The 21,684-nt window shown below is 40.9% G+C and overlaps 1 protein-coding gene across 5 annotated transcripts in view; it reads left to right on the top strand.

The window, feature by feature from the left end:
* PDE4A (phosphodiesterase 4A) overlaps nt 1-21,684 on the top strand; it is an 878,869-nt gene that overhangs the window by 799,931 nt on the left and 57,254 nt on the right. For 4 of the 5 annotated variants that reach the window (XM_069231819.1, XM_069231820.1, XM_069231818.1 and 1 more), the window contains one exon: nt 19,715-19,808. In XM_069231819.1, the coding sequence (XP_069087920.1) occupies nt 19,715-19,808 (94 nt within the window). Of the gene's footprint in view, nt 1-800; nt 964-19,714; nt 19,809-21,684 lie in introns of those variants that run through there. The other variant, XM_069231821.1, reaches the window with a different exon arrangement.

Genomic DNA, 21,684 nt, shown 5'->3' with positions numbered 1-21,684 from the left:
CAGGAAGGCTGTGTGGTGGCATGCCTCAGAGGCCACTCGTGGTGAGTGGCTACCGTGCAGTGATTGCACCCTGGACGCGGTTATCTACGCTGCACTTTTGGGTCGGACATAAAAAAAACAGCAAAAAGGCCTGTGGTCCTGACGTGAAGAAATTTGACGCGCTAGTCGCCTGGACAAGTTGCTAGTGGCTTCGACGTCGTGTGGACCTGCGGGACACTGGTGACCCTGACATCTTATGAGCTGTGAAATGCTAGTGCCTGGGCCCCATACTACCAAGTTTCAAAAGTCTAGTGGTCCTGTCATTGCTATCTGTGCTACCCTAGTGCCCCGGACATCAGGCACCGAGAAACGCTCCTTACGGGTACGGACATCACGCAAACATGGAGTCTAAGGCGTAGCAGTGGAACCGCGGATATTGCGCTCCACTTTAACAGCGCATCACGCTTCATCCACAACACAGCAACCGCATCGCAGTTTAGCATTAGGCCGCAACTGCAGCGTCGTGGACTTTGTGTAGCCAATGGCATCCGGACTTTACGCTCACTGCTGCTGTGATGGCGTCCAGACTTTCCTCGCACGGTCGCACCACACCAATAGAACCCGGACTCTTCGCAGCGCACGACTGCGTCTGAGCATTTCCCACACTACGCCGACATGTGGGCTTTTCCCAAACTAGAGTGCTAGCATGCCGACTTTCCCCCACTCCACACCTATTGTACTTTTCCTTTTCACACTCCACAACAACAGCGTGCGGACTTTCCCCGCTCCAGAGTGGTAGCATCCGGTCTGAGCCCCCCTCCTTCCAGTCCCTCGCCCTTCTTTCTGGGGTGTCTCTTGGGCGGCCGAACACGGTTCAGTGATTAACGCAGTTTCATGGGTGCGGGCGTCGCGGCTCGGAAGCCTGGGCCGTTCACCATGCCTGAGACACACTACCTGCGCTCCGTTTGCTGGGGGTACATTAAGGTAAGTCAGCAAAAGGGGAGGGGGTCTCATTGTGAATCAAGGGCTGCCGAACCAGGACATGGGGGGAATCGTCAAAAGACCATCTCAGAAGTGTGTGAGTGTGATATGAGCTGCAGGAACTGTGTGTGAGGCAGAAGTGCACCAAGGTGGCGGGGAGCAACGTAAGAGACAGAGATCTGAGGGTAGAGAAAGAAGTGAGTAAAATGAATAGATATACATTGCACAATGGTGCAAGGGTGATATTGGTCTATGGCTGCACTATAGTTAAGGTCACCGTGAACAACACAGAGTGCTGCAAAATGTTGTTGTGGTAACAACACGCCTTCTAAATACTGATGCCACAGAGTGCAGTATGTACCAGGTGGAGTCTTTCCACATTATTCCAAGTTCCACATCTTAAAATGAAGGGTATCAATGTAGTGTTTTTTCATATGCAAATTCCGCCTCGACTCCACCCGGTTGTACCTGGTGAAAAAAATGTGGGCAAAATCCTTGCCTGGTCCGGTGATGTCTTCAGATCTCGGAGTCCCGATGCGGGCACAAACACTTTCGCACCTCACTTGGGATTCTAAAGTTCTTTGAACGAGGGGAACAGTTTTCAATGTGAGTTAACTTTACTTGGGTCCAAGCTACAACAGGCTAAAAAGTTCTTGTCTGCACAAGTGGAGGTACAACACAACAGCGCTACAAGAAAACCTGACGGAACTTAGCAGAAAAAAGTGTATGGTATTTATGTCCCACCCAGATTTTGGTGCATTAAGCACCGCAATATGCGTGTTACCCCCCCAAAAAAACTCATAATAGGTTCTATTTATCACACCCAAATAATAACATGCCATGTCAAGTGTGGCTCTGCGGTATGTTGGTGAATAGGGATGGGATAATTTGTCCCTCAGTGATGGCTGGACTCTGATAATCATTCAGAATAATGACACCCTCCTTCAAAATCAGTAATAAATAGCATATTATGCTCTGCACATCTGCATGTATAGTAAACTCCATGGCATATTTTCCATGTACATTTATTTTAACAAAGCTGTCTCACCAAAACCAGGATTCAAGCAGGTACATTTGTGTAGGTAAGAAAAGTCACAGTAAGGAGGCCTCCTGGCTGTTCGGAGAGTGAGTTCCCAGTGTAAAGTAATTGTTACATGCACTCTTCGAGGCAGTAAACAGTGTTAATCTCATGTCAAGTTTGATGCACTTTGATAATATGCTCAAATTTGACCTTTGCATTGTAGTAATACTTGTACGAATGAGGGTTTATTAGTAGAGTTGCACCACATATCGCCTAACTGAGCAACATTTATTGACAGTGTTAAGGCATAAACATGTCTATCACGTGTTTTGGGGTCTTTTATGTACAAAATGCAGTGATATAAGAATCCATATTTCACAGTGAACTGTGAAATATTGAAAATATTTCAATGTTACTTGTGAAATATGGATGGTAACATATTGAACATGTCTAAATCACTCTGCAATGTGTTATCATTGTCAGCTCTATTAGGATTATGTGGAATGAGGAACCTCATTTTGTTGCGACAAATAGAATAAATTATGCTTCACAATCGGTGGCAGTGTTATTTTATCCTTCTGAGACAGACACTATTTTTATGTAAAATATGCAAATTATGTGATGAATACTGAAAAGTACATAATTATTCATTGAGTACTGAAGCCAGATAATTGCATAAATACACTGGCTCTAACCACTATCCATTTTTACATTAAAACTTTGTTAATGAAAACAAAACCTAAATATTTCAATTCCGATAAGAGTTGTTACTTGCACTTTGTTTTATGCTAACTACCCCAAGTTATCATGTAATATAAAAATACAAATTGCAATCTCAGATTTCTGGTATCTTTGACGAACCACCCAGCATTAGGACTTGTGGTGTATGATGTCACTAGAACCCCTTCAGTGGCAATATTGGACCACATTAAATGGTTACACATGATGTGTCCTCTCTCTCCCTCTCTGTCTGGCTGCTCTTTCACTCTCTTACAGGCTGTCTGTCTTTCTTAATACGTTTGGCAGTGTTTGATAAATCTGCATAAAACTTCCACTACTACTACCCACATAACTTTCATTCGATTTGGGTTTACCATGGCAGGTTTTAACCACATCCACTAAGGGGTTGTGAGGAAAGTGCAAAAAGAGGGTGCCAAGAAAGTGACTTATTCCCATTTTAAGTCCCAATGATTCTTTACACTATAGAAAAATGGTGAACAGGGAAAATTCAGCTTGGCTTATAAGATGTTTTTACTCAAGAAAGTGGTTTTGTTTGATTTAGTGTAAACTTTTTTAGTAGTTTTTTAGAAATTAGATTTTAAAAATGTTTTGGGCCACTGAGTGGCCTGCAAAGCTGGATTTGCAGACTATCTGTCGACCCTAATTAACAAAGAAATAACACTAAATAATCCTATTAGAGTTAGAGTAGGGACCTTTTTTAACGATTGTCCATTTTAGGGTACATGGATCAAAAGTAGGGCCCTCAGACTTGGATCTCTCTGAATGACTGGCCAAGACTTTGAGAAACATGTTGCAGTCATCATAAAATGGCTCGGGGACTTGATCCTCAAGTCTTGACAAAAAATGAAAGGAGCCATGATGGGGAAGGGAAGCATTCACAGATCCCCTGGCTCATGAGGGGTGGGCTCAAAGGGAACCCTTGCCCTTATGTCAAGACAAAAATGATTAAAAATATATCACGTGGTTCGTGGACCTCAGCTTTTTTTGAAGGTCTGCAAAACCTGTCATGAGGTGCCTCGGTCCCGGCAAATGCCTGTGGAACTGTGTTTGGTTCCCTTTCGGGTCTACAAAACCTACCTCAGGATCTGTGGACCTACACAAAGTTGTAGGCCCTTGTTGGACTTACTGCAATGTTTGTGGACCCAGGGGAGGTCCAACATGGGCCCATAGATCTGTATGAGTTTGTGAACCCAAAGTGGAATCTAAATAGCCAAATAAAAATAGGTGAGTACCCCTGTCCTGCTCCAGAATATGAAAATAGTTGAAAAGAAAGTCTTTTAGAACCTGCACTCAGGTGGTATTGCCTCCCCCCCCCCCCCCCCCCCCCACACCCCCTGCCTCCCCACCACCACCACTTATGGTGCCAGCACCAAAACATGAAGTTTGGCTTCCATCAAATTTCATACTCTACAGCCGGTGTAAGACTAAGGGCCTGATTAAGATATTGGCTTTAATTTATATAGGATATAATGGGATTAAGATTTCGGCAGACGTGATATCCGTCACCGTTGTGACGGAGTAACTTGTCCACCAATATGTCAATCAGGCCCTAAAATTCATACCTCTTCCCTCTCTTGCAAATTTCAGTGGTGTTTTTTGACTTGCAATTATAACCATAACTGCACTGTACCTGTGTAATTTTAAGTGAATTGTAAGGCGTTCAAAGCATACTTTCAGTGATTATAAACCAGAACTAACCATAACTTCACTTTGTTGTTATCAGTGATTATTTTCCTGATCATATGTCACATCAGCAGTTCCCTGCAGTCAACACATCTTGTGAGGCCCACATCTAGCTCTGGTGTTTGGCTTTTGGCCAAGCCCTACTCTTAAAACTCAGTTGATGGCTAACTCCTGCTGCACATAGCCTTCTTTAGTGGGGTTTGGCCTATGGACAGACACTGTTTCTTTTCTTTTTTTTCATTGAGTTTCTTAAGGATTCGCTGAGCCTGTCTTCAGTTTTTTTGGCCCTTACAAACCTGTGTTCTTGATGGATCTCCAGCCAGGTTTGTGAACTAAGTGCCGGGTCCAAAAATTCCACAGAATGTCCAACAAGGGCTCAGGGCTCCCTGGGGATCGCAAACCTTTGAGTTGGTTTGCAAACTTTGAGGCAGCAGTGAACACTGCAGACCTAGGTCCATCAATCAACAGGAAAATTTAAAAACAATTTAAAAGCAAGGTGGGCCCCCATTGCCCCTTATTGCTCCTTCTTTTTATTTTATTCACCACGTCCTGTAAAAATTACTTCAACATTTCTTTATTTCCTGTAGCAGACAACTAATCAGAAAGCTTCAGGCTCATGGACCAGGGTTGAGTTCATGGACCTGAAGTGAATGACAAAAGTAAAAATCTCACTTTCCCAATTGATTTGAGGTTTTTTTTAAAACTGAGTTCTCAGGCGGCCTGCATACCCGAGGTGTCGGACCTTCTGAGTAACAATTCAGATATCGCCATAATCATTTTTAGTGAAGCCTACAAAAACACATTGCTACCACTAATTCCCCAAACTACTGCACTGATTTGTACCAAGCAAAGGTACTTCCTTGAGTAAGTTCTACTTTCATACCAACTTTGGTGTAATTACGTTCTTCTTTTCTTTCTGCATTGGAGAGCAAATAATCCTATGGTAATTACATTGGCAAGTGTCACTTTTTTGGCACTCCTTTTTTTGCATGCCCCTGTTGGAAAGATCTCCATTAAACTTGCCATGCAGACTGAAATTAACCAAACGTCTTTTGTAGGATGTTTGTGCAGAGTCGCCCAGTGGGGCCAAAGTTACTAAAATATGTCTTTTCAGTGGAAATTGAGACCAAACCATATGGCAGAGGAACTTTTGGTGCCTCAGTAATCCATTCATATATCTTATCTGTCTCCCTATTTCAAGGACAAACCTTATTCATTGTTTGTGAGTGGTTTCAAGGCTGATATCTCATATAAAAGAGGCCTTACTGTAAATTATATCCCGTAATTCGAAGTACTGATTTAAGTGGCATAATATTTAGCTTCTTTAAGCAAATAAACACATTAAACTCCACATTTCAGGTCTTTCTTTCATCGCCTCTCTTTGATATAAGCAAAGCAACTACCAATGAATCCTACCCAGTGTGTGAAAATAAACACTGTAAAAGCAGAACCCGGTCAACAAAATTTTACACTTTATTTTTTTGTTTAACCTACTTTATAGTTTCAATGTATTTTAAAAGAATCACATATTTTTCAGAATGCATGTTTTTACTCTCCTTATAATGTACTTTACATTTAATATTTGATTTATATTAATAAACATTATTTCATAAAACACATTTTAAATATTAGCACATTATCCCCTGCAAAAACACACACTTCTCAAAACATTGACAGGCATATCTGCATTCTCAGGCAAACATTGACTACTAAATAGATGGTGCTCAAATGCTCTAAATCATTCTAGATCAAAAAACAAATTAATCTTTAAAATTAATTAATAAATAAATAATGTATTATAAAAAATCCACAACATGTATAGTGTAATATGGGCTTATATTGCCATCTCAGAGTTAAGGAGACATTTATAAACCACTCGGCCTTCGGGCTTATGGTTTCTAAATTTCACCTAATCACCTTAATGGCAATATTGGCCCATATTTCACAGTTACCTGTTATGTATAATATATCACACAGTGGCAGTCATCACTGTAAAATAAGGTAGACAAGAGTTTCCATTAGAGAGGCATGTTTTGTTTTACTAATAACTTTGGTGCTTTGACAAATATGCATAAAACTTTCCCCCCCCAAAAAAAGTTCATCCACTTTGGTTACATTATAGAAAGTGTCATGCCGATTTATTAAGAGGGAACCCAGGAAAAAAGGTGGGGTGTGGTCCCAAAACTTGAATTTCCCATGTTAATTCTCATAGGGAACTGCTGCAAATTTGGCAAAAAGTTAGAACTTTAATAAGAAAGCATACTTTTTTATAAATTTGTATAAATCCACTTAGCTGTTTTTGTGGAACTAACATTTAAAGAAGGGCTTGGGTTAGGTATGAATGGGGTTAACCCTCAACTCAAAAAAAGTTAGATATCTATAGACAGATGTTCCTCCAGGGCTCCATCCTTACAAAACAATTGGACAGAAACAGACTGTTCGGATTGGCTGTTGGAGCTTTTTCTCCTAATGGTCATTCTGCACCACAGTATGTGAGCTAGCACCACAGTAACAACTGTTCTAGTTGGCTGTCAGAAACACTATAGAAAATGTTGCAACCACTGTTACACGACTCTAAAACCTGGGCCTCAAGCCCTGGAAAACGTTTCCAAATGCCACATAATCGCGGTTCGTGTGCAGGCCTTGACCCCCAAGGCCACGTGGGTGGTTGGGTGGGGTCCCCAAGGACTCCCCCACTTCATTTAATTAAAAAAACAAATAGGTTGTGTCTCTTGTAGCGCAGTACAAGCATTTGACAATAAAACATTTAAAACAAAATGACAAGGTGCTGGGCATAAAGCATACCCTATGGCCAACTGCCATTGAGCAGGCCATAAGCTGTGCACAGGGTGGGGTGAGTCGCCCCTTGGTGTGGCTTGGGTGCAGAGCAATCCACAGTAGGGACTCAGCGCTGGGCAGAAGGATGTGTGCAGTTGGCATATTGGCCGCAGGAGGCTCGATGTAATTAGGCATGTGCTCTCTTTGAATAGGATACAAAATCCCAGAAATTCACTGAAAAGACAATAGTTGATGTGATTTTTTATCTAGGTTTAGTAATTAAATCTTAGCTTATGTTTAAGAAAAAACATCTTCCGTTTTCTTGTGGTCAACTTTATTTTTTTCGCCTTTTGCTGGGCCCTATATTTTTGTTGGCATTGGAACTCTATGCTCTTTACCCCAGTTCAACAGTGGTAAAGTACATTTGCCCCCCTTTTTAACATGGTAAAATTGGCATACTCTTAATTGGTATAAATAATTTACCTTTATGTCCCTAATATATGGTACAAGGTATACCCAAGTTAGATGCTACCAACGGACTGCAGCACCCTTTGTGCCATCTATGGCTTCATGCCTACCCATTGTAGCTTCACTGTAGCAGTGTAAAAACTGCAATTTGACCTGTTAAAATAAACCCTTTTACAGTCTTAAACCTCAATGTTAAATCTTAGTAAGTCACACACATGTGGCTTTCTCAGCCACAAGGCAGGGTGCATGGCATTCAAAAGTAGGACATGTAGAATTGTAATGTTAATATGTTCTAACAGAGCCTAGCCCCCAAAAGCTATTTTTCACTATGGGAGGCCTATCTATCCTATGCAGAAAACCAGAGTACAGATTAAAAAGCCAAATTCTGTATCTCAGTAATGGGACTAGCTAGAAAAATACCTAAACATTTTTTAAATAGTAATTAAACATCTAATTCAATTATGAAGTCAAATTTGTAATAACTATTGAAGAAAAATAGTTTTTAGAAAGTTATCTTTTCCCTGCATGAAGTTCCTATCTTGAGGTTTATAAGTGCTTTAGAAGTGTACTCCTGTGGCAGATTAGGACTGATGGGACTAAAGTCAGAAGGTTAGATCTTTGACCAGGATGAACCTGGTTGGTGTGTCCAATCCATGCTTCATCACAGTAAGCAATCCATTATGCCTTTATCCCAGAATACTGCGGCCATTGATTGCCATTGTCACTTTGTGCTATTCCTATTTAAAGCTTTAAAAATTCATATCTCTGGTAGGGGTGGGTGTAACTTGGGAAATTCTGTATAGTGTAATCATATGGAATTACCCATAAATTCCATGAGATTACACAGAATTACGCAAGAAGAGTAATTCTACACTTAGCGCAAAAATGCTCACTCATGTCCAAAATGGGGAATTTTGTGCTAAGGAATATCGCTAAATGGAACAGAACATGAACAGCTAACGCAAGCAGCCACTCATGCTACTAAATGTGCACTTGGATTTTCTCCGAACTTACTCCCAGCATTTTACGCTAGTTTCTCAGCACAAAATGCACCCTTGCATGCAAAATATACGCAGGAATGCATTTTGTACTAAACAAATGGGTTAATTTGCAACTGGAGATACGCAGCAGCTCTCCCAGATTACTCTTAGTTATGCAAGTGGGCATAATTGCATTATTATTGGTAATTCTGTGTCAAAGAGTGACACAGAATCAGTGAAATTACTCAGATCACTCCAGAGTAATTGAACATCTGCCCAGGCCTAATCTCTGGTTCCTCTTAATGAATTTTTGTCACTTTTATGTCATTTTGTTCCTTAGATTGTATTCTATGTTTAGTCTAAAGTGGTTTGGGATTTTTTCTGCTTTGCATTTAGACTTTATTAGTGTATTGCCTAAATACTTTACACACTGCCCTAAATTAAGCCCGTCCCCTCTGTGCCGTAGCTACCTGGGGGGTGAGCTGAGATTTATTTAGTGACATTGAGGGTTCACTGTGACAAGGGTTATGATTATTCCGTGAGGCGGACAGTCCCCCACCCCAGGTAATAACATAATTTATTTTTTTGACAGTCTCATTGGGTGTTGAAATTAGATAAGAAATGACATATAAATGTCGGAAAAAAACACAGAAAATCACCAGTTTAATTTAGTGTACTGAGTATAACTTGCGCCCCAACATGCAGTTTTATGGCTTCATATATTACATCACTCATGACATGTTAAATGACATCTCAAATGACATAATTGAGGCCATCACTGATGAAATCAAGTCATTGATCCAGCGTCCTATGCGGTTTATGAACATGAAGTAATTTGTTACACTGTACCTGTGCCCATCTGTCTATCACCAATCAAAAGTTAATGGCATTAATATTTGGCCACATGCTGGACAAATAGCATATCTGGCATGTCACTCACATCTGGTGGATGTTACACTCTTTTTACTGATATTCACCCACCTAACAAACAAAATGCATCCATAGATTTTAATGAGGTCACCCTCTTTTTAAACCTTGAACAGCCTCCAAAAGAAGTTGTACTGTATTCACCTTAACAGGATCATCATCTTAAAGACTTCACATGACCTCTAATTTTAAGTCAAAAGGTTGACAGGTATGCATTTGTCACAGTTAAGACACCTTCTGTCAAACCTTATGGACATCCCTCCATAGATTACTAAAATACACAACACCCCTGAGATGAGCAGAATGGCATACCACTTAGAGCTATGCTTACAACCCCAGTGTGAGGTATATGACTTCTTAGTGGATTATCTCTGCAGTAATCAACAATCTGCTCTACATCAGAATCTTCAGCGAAGTTCTGGAAATAAACACCCACACATTCTAAACATCCTTGTTACATAGAATTTGTCTATAGCACTGTGTTACAACTATTTTACATGGGCACATGCCCTTACATCTAATGGCATATAATCTATTGTCAACAGATAATTTATTGTCAACAGATGACTTCCTCATAGATTTTTTTGTAACCGACTTTGGCTTTACTTCACAGCCCACTTTGAAACAAGCATCTGTACCGCCATGATTTTGCTCAGCATTTACCTTGTTTAAGATGGATTACTACTTGCACCCTAAACATATCTGGTTTGTAAATAGTGCACCACAAAGCTTCCAACATGCACAACACACTTGCATGCAGGGCTTTTACTATTTCCATTTTGTGCTCCCACACATATATATACAGTACCTCTGTGCTTTCTATATTATAGGCGATTTACTAACAACTTTCTTTTTCAAAAATGCTGTGAGGATTTTTTGAAGTAATGGGAATAGCAGTTTAAAGGATGATCCTATCAATGATATCATGTGAGATGTCATTAGTGATGTCATTTAACGTGCCCTGATTGATGTAATATGTGTGGTCGTAAGCACTGCATTACGGGGTGCAAGTTATAATGGTTATTTTACTAAACTATAACCAGTGAATTTCAGTGTTTTTTCAATTTGTAAACATGAGTTATTATTTCATTTCAGCACCTAAATATGACTTCACTTCGACCTTTATTTTTTTCAACACACACACCACTCCCTTAATCCCCACCCTCGTCCCCCTCCCTCGCACTCCAGGTCTTATTTTCAGCATCAGGTATTGACCTTGAAGGAGAAAGACAGGGAAAGGAGGATGAGAAAGATAGGAAAAGTGTGACAAGGGGCGAATACAGGGAGGAAAAAGAAACTGCAACAGTGAGATAGAGAGACAGGAAATTTAGGTTGGTGGAATTAAAATTCCCCAGCACTCAAATTTGTGCCCATGCATCTTTTTTTATTTTTTAAATAAATTAAGCACTGGTGCCAGCCACAAGCATTGCAAAGGCAGATAAGAAAATGTCCTGGACTTTTGCAAGTGAAAGGCATGTTACACCCCTCCCCCTACTACTCCTACACCACTGCAGGAACCAATTTCACTGAACTACCTTGAGCCTCAGTTGCACAGATTATGGTGTTACATTAGACTACAGCCTCACAATCCTATGCGTGTATTGACTGTAATGTGAAACTTAGACAGTGGTAACCTCAAAAACCTAACCCCTTTGCAAAATATCCTCTTGAGGTGATTGTAAGTCGCTTCATGCTGCCCGAGAATGACGCAAAACACTGAAGTGCTGAGAAAACCAACCTCCTCGATTTATACTGCTTTGTGTTGTGCCCTCAGAAGATAATTAGATATTATATTTGGATCATCTCTCATCCACCTTAAGCGTGTGTCCTTTCGGGCTTCCTTTGTTGTGCTCTGCTGTAATATAGCCTTATAGCCCATGGCTAATAGCTATATCCATTGTTAAAAGTCCCCTGCCCTAGTTATAGGCCCAAACCACATGCAAGCCTGAGGAAGAGAGGCTATAAGGCTATTAAACGTCGCACAAACTGGTTATAGAATGTTCCAAATCAAATAGCCAGGGACAAAAAAAAAAAACATTGGCATACTGAAGTAAAAGGTTTATAGTGGCAATTTTGGTCCTTTGCCACTCAGTTATCTTCAGTGGAGTTCCCAGATTTCTGAAGTTCAGATACTTGTTGCAGAATTCCATTGATAAGAATGCTGAGGTCACAACATTCACACTAGATGCATGTTACTCTCCCTAGAAACAATCTCTTTGTGGTCCGTCGTGAGCATTAATTGAATAAGTTTAGAAGCTACCTGCATCACGGATAAAGTAGAACTTATCCAGAGTACCAGACAGTAAGGAGAAACAATAATAATTGTACCAGACAGTATGGAGAAAAAATAATACCAACCAGTGATAATGGTTCCAAAGAAAAGATGTAACACCTATGATGATAGCAATATTTGTCTTGATATAATGCTAGGCATACCAATATGCGGGGCATCAATGCAAATACCAATGAAAAAAAATAGTGAAACTATTCTGTGAAATGACGTGAGACTACACACGATAAAATGAGACCAAATGCGACACAAATTGACAGGGAAAAAATTAAGAGGAACAAAAGGGTGAACAATGACATGTAAGAGAATAAAAACAAAAAAAGCTATGTTGCATGTCTCAAGGTGATGCAGTGGAGAATACCGAGAATTTTACAGTGAAAGTGATGAAGAAGAAACAACATGGTTATATGTAGGAATAACATATATAGAAATAACAACTGTCATAAATATTGCATCTTAAATATCATTTACAAAAGTATTGTCCTATTGCGTTTAGATTTCCTATTATCAACTCCAGTGATGCGTTTGTTTTGTAAACAATATTTATGGCATGACATTTATGATAGACAATTTTGTGACAATATTTTGATTCCACACCCATAGCATTAGGAAGGGAGTAGATTTATTATGGATTGGCAAAGCCAGTTCGAGGTTCACCTATTTCAGATTGTTCATGAGGGTAGGAGGCGATGACTACGGAGGGAGGAATGGAGTGAGAGTGAGCTATAAAATGAACACGGGCTCATGTCCACGGCCTGAAAAGCCTTACTACAGGCCAAATTGAGTATGACGAAATATCATCACTAAACAGATTAAAATAAATACATATAAATAAATGCACGCCCAGCTCCACAGCGGATGGTGTTTGCAAGAGTACAGGTATGGCCCCTTTTCCAGCGAGACGTGTACCATCTGCTTTTCCTGGAAGGCAAGGAATGAGTGTTAGGTACCGCTGTGCACCTAGGAGCCTGGAAACAACTGCAAGCGCGCAACCCTTGATGTGTCTTATCTACGTGACAGGAACACCAGGAGACCTTAATGAATTGCTCTTCTTTTTTGCAGGATACAAGTTTCAGAGAGTGCAGGAGCTCTTCTGTAGAGCTATAATGTTTTCATGTTCTTCTTTTTCTTAGTCTTCTTATCACAACTGGGTTCAGCCATTTTGGATTGTCTTGCCCAATCTAAGATTTGAAACCAGAACTCAAAGTACATGTCACAGAGGTGTCCACTTTGACATTAAGAGAGCCCAGTCGGAACATTGACCATAGAGTGTGCACTGTGACTTCACATCTGCACATTGTGACATCATGTGACCCCATTGAATACCGATCGCTTAATCAGCCCTACTAGGTCTTATGGTAGACCTTCCCATCTATGACCTTGGCGGGTAGGCAGTTTTCATTAAGTGGTATTAAGGGAATGTCTTGCTTTTTATTAGCATCAACAAAATCCTTTAGGTTGAATCTCTGTTCCTCCTTCCCATGCTTGTGTGTATTCACTGAAAGAAACAAAGGTTACTGGGACGTTATAGTTAGGATCAGAATTTGCAAGCACAAAAACATAGAAATTCAGCTGTTATAGTTAGAGTTTTTTCAAGTAACTGTAACTCATGCCCTGAGGTAACTATAACTTGCCCCCCCCCGCCATGCAGTTTTCAGAGCAATAATTCTGATACTCACTATAACGTCTCTGTAACCTTAGCAAGGAGAAAGCAGTGAAAACTAGGAAAAAGCAAAGAGAGGGCACACAAAATCTGGGGTAAAGCAAGGAGAAAGCAGTGAAAACGAGGGAAGAGCAAGGAGTGGGCACACAAGAAATGGGGGGAGCAAGGAGAAAGTGAAAACAAGGGAAAAGCAAGGAAAGGGCACACAAAAAAGAGTGAAAAAGCAAGGTGACAGCAGCGAGAAGGAGGGAAAAGGAAGGTTAAGTCATAAAAAAGGGGGAAAAAGCAAGGAGAAAGCAGTGAGAGCGAGGGAAAGCATGGAAATGGCACACAAAAACAGGGGTAAAAGGAAGGAGAAAGCAGAGGGAATGAAGGAAAAGCAGAAAGAAGGCACACAAAAAATGAGGGGAAAAGCAAGGAGAAAGCAGTGAAAACAATGGAAAAGCAAGGAGAATGCACTCAAAAAGCAGAGGAAAAATCAAGGAGAAAGCAGTGAAAACAAAAGAAAAGCAAGGAGAAGGCACACAAATGAGGGGAAAAAAACAAGGCGAAAGCATTGAGAATGAGGGGAAAGGAAGGAGCAGGCACACAATGAACAGGGGGAAAGCAAGGAGAAAGCAGTGAAAATGAAGGGAAAGCAAACAAAAGACACACAAAAAAGGGAGGAAAGAAGGAGAAAACAGTGAGAATGAGGGAAAAGCAAGAAGAAGTCACTCAAAAAATGGGAAAAGCAAAGAGAAAGCAGTAAACTTGAGGAAAAAGCAGGGAGCGACCGCACCAAAAATGGGGGAAAAACAAGAGAAAACAGTGAACATGAGGGAAAAGCAAGGAAAGGACACACAAAAATAGGTGAAAAAGCAAGGTGAAAGCAATGAGAATGAGGGAAAAGTAAGAAGACACAAAAAACGGGGCAAAAAGGAAGAAGACAGGAGCAAGAGTGATGCAGCAGCAGGGGGAAGGCTGGACCTTTAAAAAAAAATTGCAGCAGATTTGTGTATCCACCACAATTTTGCAGCATTTAAAATAAATAAATAAGCGTTTTTGGTTCCTGTGGGACACCACCGCCAGGCCTAGGGGGTCAAGGTATTCCTATCCTGCCCCCTTCTGTATTTTTCCTTCTTTTTACTTATTTCTTGGGACTCAGCTGAGTCCGAGACCCAAGATGGCTGCTGGCACTTCCTTGCCAATCAGATCTCAGCATGAGATCTGGAGGATTTGGTATTTCTTTTTCCATTAATAAGTCCAAAACTACTGAACGGATTTGCACCAAATTACAAAAAACACACTTTCTGGACGCATATCTGGTTTTCTGCCAAATTTTGTGTAATTCTGTCTTATAGTTTGGACTGTAGTTGTGTCTAAAAACCCCATGGTAAATTGCATGGGGAAAATGTGTTATGGGACCCCTCCCCTTTTTCTTGGCCCCCGCTTGACGAATCACCAACACATTTTCAAGACAGCAGCTAGAGTGTGTTGAAAACTAGTTTTGAAAAGTTTGTGAAGATTTGTCAAACACACCAAAGTTATTGGCAAAACAAAAAGCAGTTTTGCTATGGAAACTAGGTCCTAAAATTCTTGACTTGGGTCAAATGAATAAACAAGACTACACCAATAGTTCTACAAATGCTGGAACTTGAAATACACAACACCGCTTTGGTCACTGTCAGACTGTGGGGGAGAAAGTATGCTGACACAGGGAAAATGAACACTTAGTCCCTCAGTGGCAGTCGGACCGCCGCCCGTGCGGTGGTCCAGCCTCGACATTATGACTGTGGCAAACGCGGTGCTGGCGGTCTTAATCCGCCAGACCAGCGCTGCCCTGTGGATTACGAGTCCCCTCTCCGCCAGCTTTTACATGGCGGTTGCAAGGCCATGTAAAAGCTGGCGTAGACGGGGGGCCCATCGAGGCCCCTGCACTGCCAATGCACTTGGCATGGGCAGTGCAGGGGTCCCCATGGACATCCCAGTCGTGCTTTTCACAGTCTGCTTAGCAGACCGTGAAAAGCGCAACAGGTGCTGTTGCACCTGTTGCATTGATTCCGGCCAGTGTCATGGTCTGTTTACCGCTAGCCCAGCGGGAAACTCGTAATAGGGGCTGCAGGAGGGCTGCCGCATAGGTGGTAACCCAACCGCAGGAGTTTCGCGGGTGGGCTTTTCCACCCACCAAACTCATAATCAGGGCCTTATAGACTTTAGGACACAAACTTCACCAAAAACGGGGCTGCAAAGAAATGGCTACCTGGTAGTATGGTCAAACTGTCACAAGGGATACATAAATACAGGAATAGAAAGAGAGTCTACCTACACTGAAAATACACATACCCATCACATGGCGAGAGAACACACTGAACTGAAATAGCTAATATTCTGGCTGTGGGACAGAGATATACCCATAGCCATTATAGCAGAGCCACCTACCCTGTGACAGGCTTATCCTGACACCCAGTCAGGATACATTAACACTGGGCCAATGAATGATACTTGGACTGTCAATGCATTAACCCTGACACAGACAGACACAAAGGCAGAGCTACATACCCTGGGACAAGGGGGCCTATAGAGGAGCAGATAATGCTGCAGACCGGCAGCCAGAGGAATTGTGTCAACAGTGGGACTATAAAAGCCTGGTACACGGGCAACACTGGGACTAGGACAGGCTGAATGTAATAGAGGGACATTACCTTACCCTGGCACAGCGAGATCCTTAGAAGAAAAGTAGATATGCTCACTAGCACATGAAGATGCTGATAGATGCATAGCCACAGATACCAGCGACACACTTACTTGTGAACACCGTCTGTGTCAGGGAGGCATGAACATTGGGCATGAAGACCATGTTAGGTGCCCGCAAGAGGAGAGACCCAGGCTTAAATGTTGAGACAGGGTGACATTGGCACTCTCAGAGGACACAGGGACACTGACTGGGACAGGATGCCATATTCACTCGTAAAGGGCAACCCTTACACGTGCATTGGGGCACAGAGACATGGACTCACATTTAGGAACCAAGAGAAGTGGCAACCTCGGCCCTTCTTAGCTTGAGTATCTTCTGTGGCTCAAGGCATATCTTTGTCCCTACCAAGGCCTTAAATTCAATTTCTGCCCAACAGTGGGAGTTGCTCAAGGCAATGTGGTTTGCAGTGTGCACAATCTGTACTGTGCGAGTACATGTTGCAAGGACTCTGAAGATGTTGTTTACCACTTGCACCCTGTTCTGTTCATTCCCACCCCATCTCGTCCAGTACCCTGAAACTGTACACACAGCCTGTCTTAAATCTCCTCCTTCTGTGCGAATCTTGTCCTATTTCCCTTCCCTCTTCCACGCCACAATTTAGTATCCCATGCTTAAAATAGTACATATGTCCTGTACCCAGGGTCATATGCATCTTGCTGAGGGCTGAGGCCAAGAGCAAGGGATGGGAGGGGAAGGAAAGGGAAGCAGTCGGACTTTCCACCAGAATGACCAACTGTGAATCGCCAAGTTGCATTGTGGCTCTGTTGGAGGTGATGTTAAAAAGAACCTCCCTTTATATTCACCTCAACAATAAAACACAGGTCAACTCAGCAACATATTTAATTTGCATGCTTACCTTTTCTTTTGAGTCGTTTTAGGTGTGTGCCCATCATTATCTCCATCACCACCAGTCCAAAGCTATACAAAAGTGTTGTCCAGTGTAGGTCAATGCCAGATTTTTAGGATACACACTTACTGTTCCAATAGCCCAATCTAGATTTTTTGTATGCACATTTATCCTATTTAGCTAACCAGAAAACCCCTGGCTCTAGACTGGATCCCAAATGAAGCAAATGACTTAAGTGGAACCCCCTACACGCAAGTTATCCTGGAAGAACTCACAGCAGCTAGGCGCATCTGTGATTTTGCAATGCCATTTAACTGTTTCTTTTCAAGTATTCTATGAGTGACCCATAATTATGCCAGCTCCTGAGTAGTGTTAGGCTTGTAGCTCCTGAGCCCCGCTGAAGTCGCACCACAGTGTGAGGATGAGCATATGTGCTTTGTGTGAGTGCTTGTTGTGTGCTTACATTGTGGCTTTGTTATGTTGGAGGATCCAGAATGAACTAGATAAGATTTACCTCACGTCTAACTCTACAAATACTTACACTGTCAAAGCTCACATTTAATAACAATGGCCTCTACCATCTGAGAACCCATAAAACAAGGAATGAGTGGTCTTTTTCTGTTGTAGCTTCTAGTTGGTAAATAAAGAATAGCCTTCGATCATTTGGCCACCGATGTAATACCATCAAAAGAAGTTTTCACTAGATGCGACCTTGTTTAGAATCACCAGAACGGTGTTCCGCTACTGAACCACTAGTGATTGAACAAGAAACTGTCTTCTAATATGCGATCTACCATTTATTAAGTCTAGTGCAGTTTCCCACAGTTTCAGTAGCAAGAAATAGCCTTCCACTGTGTGGACTACTATTTATTAAGTCTATAGCACATTCTTCCACTGTTTGAACTGTTTATTAAGACTAAAACAATCTCGCACAATGGCCACTACTAATCATTAACTGTAGAGCAGTCTTCTGCTGTTTGAACTACTTATTCATTAACAAGAAACACTCTTCTACTGTGTTAACTAATATTCCTTCAACAAGTCTTCCACTATGTGAACTGATTTTTATTATTGGTAAGACAATCTTCCATTACGTGTCCAGCTGCTTATTGATGCTAGAACAGTCTTCCAATATGTGCACTACTATCTAAATAACACGAAGGTCGTCCTCTATGTCAACTAATAATTATTTACAATAAACAGTCTTCTACTTTATAATTTTCTACTTGTTAACGTGAGAACAATTTTCAAAGATATGAACTACTATTTATTTACAATATTCTTCTACATTATGAACTACTGTTAAATGTATTAATACTAGAGCAATTGTTCACGAGGTGAACTTCTATTTATCAACTTTAAGATGTTTTACTGTGCAAATTAGTATTTATTAACACTACAAACAGCGTTTCTCTACACAGACTATTTATTAACATTCTTTTACTTTCTGAACTATTATTTATGAACAAAATCTCCTTCTCCCGTTATGTCCCTCACTATTTATTAGCAGTAGAACAGTCTTCTTCTTTGTGAACTATTTGGTAACGTTAGACCAACTATCCTGTGTGACGTTATTTCTTAAAAATAAAGTCTTCCACTATGTATAAATACTCTTTCTTAATAGTATAACAGACTGTTAATAAAGAGATGTAAAGTACTACATATAAACATTAAAACAGCCTTTCAGTAAATACAAAGCACAATCCCCCACTATTTCATGCCCCTTGTTTAATAACAAAACACTCTAAATTCGTTCTTATTTCACAACACTTGTCTCCTTTTTGCACCTACTAATGTTTCCTTTCAAAATGGTCTCCGTGTGTCAAGATTTTAGTTCTAACATAAAGACAGTTTTAGTTGTTTCGCCAACATTCATACAAATATCTATGCAGGTGCTTTCGGTCTGCCCATTTCATCCATTGGTCTGTTCATAAGTCATTCATAGTTTGTTTCCGCCAACCACAGCTTACAGCATCGGGAAATAGATCACTCCTTTACAGTTATTGTCTCTTTCGTTACGAGTAATAGCATTTTGCACATGCACATCTCCGTAAAGTATAGTTTACTTATGTGTCAGAGATAGTATTGCCAGTCTCCCCTTTATTACATGTTTATTTTTATTTTTGGGAATGGGTCATATTTTACTTTTTTTCTCCAAACATATTTAGGTGTGGTATTTTTACTTGTTATTACTTTTAGGCTTAAAATATCTAATTTCAAAGTTTGAAAAAAAATGTGAGAACTCGCAGGCCTGCCTATGCTAGACCTGTTGTTGCTGCCAATTTAGAACAATCATCACTGCTCCTTCATTTACCATAGCAGATGAAAATGAACAAACTGAAACAAAAATTCCAGTTTTGGTTAAGTGAGGTATGCGGAGTCTTGCACCACCACAACTGGGCATCTACTTTCTCTATTTTTCCTTGAGGTCTCGCAGGAATGTGGACAGCTTTGAAACATGGGGGGTCTGATATGGTAGTGAAGTGTCCCGGTCAGATGGGTTTGGTGAGATATGTCCCTTTAGTGTCCATTAGGTACCTGTGCCAGCTGGACATTGCCATGCTTCACTTCTATCAGTGGCCTGGCACTTACCTTTGTTTTCTTAATTCCTTTCCTCTGCAGTTCAAGAGAATGCTGAACCGTGAACTAACTCACCTCTCGGAAATGAGCCGCTCTGGGAACCAGGTCTCTGAATATATTTCCAACACGTTTCTAGGTAAGTGTATGTAAACGCAGAGGCCCATTTCAGAGGCCCGTACTCCTCTGCCTTAGTTACAAGTGTATGTCATGTTACATGTTTTTTTTTTAATAATGCTCTGTTCGTCACTTCCTGGGCCTATTGGTGCTTTACGTTCTTGGGGAGAGACTGTTATCTGTGGTAGTGAACTTACCCAACAAAAGCTCCCCGTGGAAGGGGCGATTGTCAGTCTTTCCCTGGTAAGAGTTAGTTCTTGTGATGTGGTTTGTAGGGTGAGGTTTTTCCTCTCGCTCAGTGTTTCAATTAATGTGGTGGACCTGGCAATGCTCCGTCTTCTCAGTTAAGGAAATATACTCATTCTCAACAAAAATATCAACCCTCAGGAGAATGGAAAGTGTTGCAAGTCAGGTTAGTTAGGTTAAAGTGTGTGGCGGCCATTTTGGGTGTTGAAGGACGGCTGGTGGAAGGAAGGCTGATGGAACATCATCAGACACTCAGGAGTAACCAGTGCTAACAAGGCCAAAGGTGTTTGAGGTTACTTCTGTCTTTGCCCTTTGGGCTGCTACCCAGACCAAGACTAGATTTGCATTTTTCCTGGTCCTTTTCTCAAATGGCATGTGGAGTGAGAAATGATTCAATGGAATGATGTTTGCTGGACTAATTTACATAGAGATCAAGGCACTAACTATCACACTTTTCACCATAGTAAGTATACGTTTTGAGAGAAATTAAGAAAAGATGCACGGGTCTGGAAGATCAGTCATCTTAACCTTCTCTACAGGACAAAGTCCTTAATGACATCTATAACACAGATGACCCCACACTCAAATGATCACAGAGTTATATGGGCCAGATATACGGAAATCGTACAATATGTTCGAGATTGATTGGAACAAAATCACATAATGTGAAGGCTCGTCTGGGTGATTTAAAAATAATTTCCTTTAGTTATAATCTTCTTTAAAAACGTCTTTTCACTGTAGCCAGATGCAAAGCTCCCCCGCCCCCAAAAGGACTTCTTCAGGGATAAAAAAACATGTACAAAATATGCAAATTTAAAAATCATTCATTAATTAAAACAAACAATAGTTTTCTTGCAGAAATATCCTTATTTTCAAAGTCCACTGCAGGAAACATGTCGATTTATCATGTACATAGTTCTTTAAGTATTATATGCCATTTAATATAGCATGCCATCTCATACCTCATAATATCCATAGCATCAATTGTGCGCAACTAAGACCAGTCCTACATGGGACCTACAACTTACATGGAGCCACAAGTTACATGGACCTATAAACTACATGGACTTAAATGCATACAGGTTTCTACTATGTGTTGTACTGAAGGAAACTATTATTAATTTAAGGCCAGTGAAGGATCTAAGGGGGCCCCTGCTGCGTATTTAGTAAACAGACTGCACCTCAAGTGTAATAAAAAATAAATATACCTGATTCTTCGATCTTTATGTATATATTATGATACAAAGTTGTCTTTCTCCCTTAGAACTTGAGAGATGTGGTACACAGTGATTTTTCTTTTCTTGAGCTTCCTCAGATTTTGAGTTTATAGTTCTTTCATTCTGTGAGGGATGAGACCTTTTATGGTCCTAGAAGCAAACAAAAAACAAACATATAATACCCACTCTTTACTTTTAACTCAATATTCACATTCAACAATATGTATTCCCTCAAGAAATATAATATTATAAAGTGATGAGTGCCCCTCAAAACCACATAATCTCAGACAAGACATCAGTGGACATAATCTTGAGTAAAGCGCACCTGGATGCAAACATGCTTATATCCTCAAACCATTGTCATTCCAGACAGCACATCTTATGGGCTGCATGTATCCACCTTTCTCTTAATTAATCCAGCTAAAACTGTACAAC

This window comes from Pleurodeles waltl, chromosome 4_2, assembly GCF_031143425.1.
Source record: "Pleurodeles waltl isolate 20211129_DDA chromosome 4_2, aPleWal1.hap1.20221129, whole genome shotgun sequence".
NCBI lineage: Eukaryota > Metazoa > Chordata > Amphibia > Caudata > Salamandridae > Pleurodeles > Pleurodeles waltl.
Note: the sequence above shows the minus strand (reverse complement) of the source record. Positions and strands in the feature narration are given on the sequence as shown.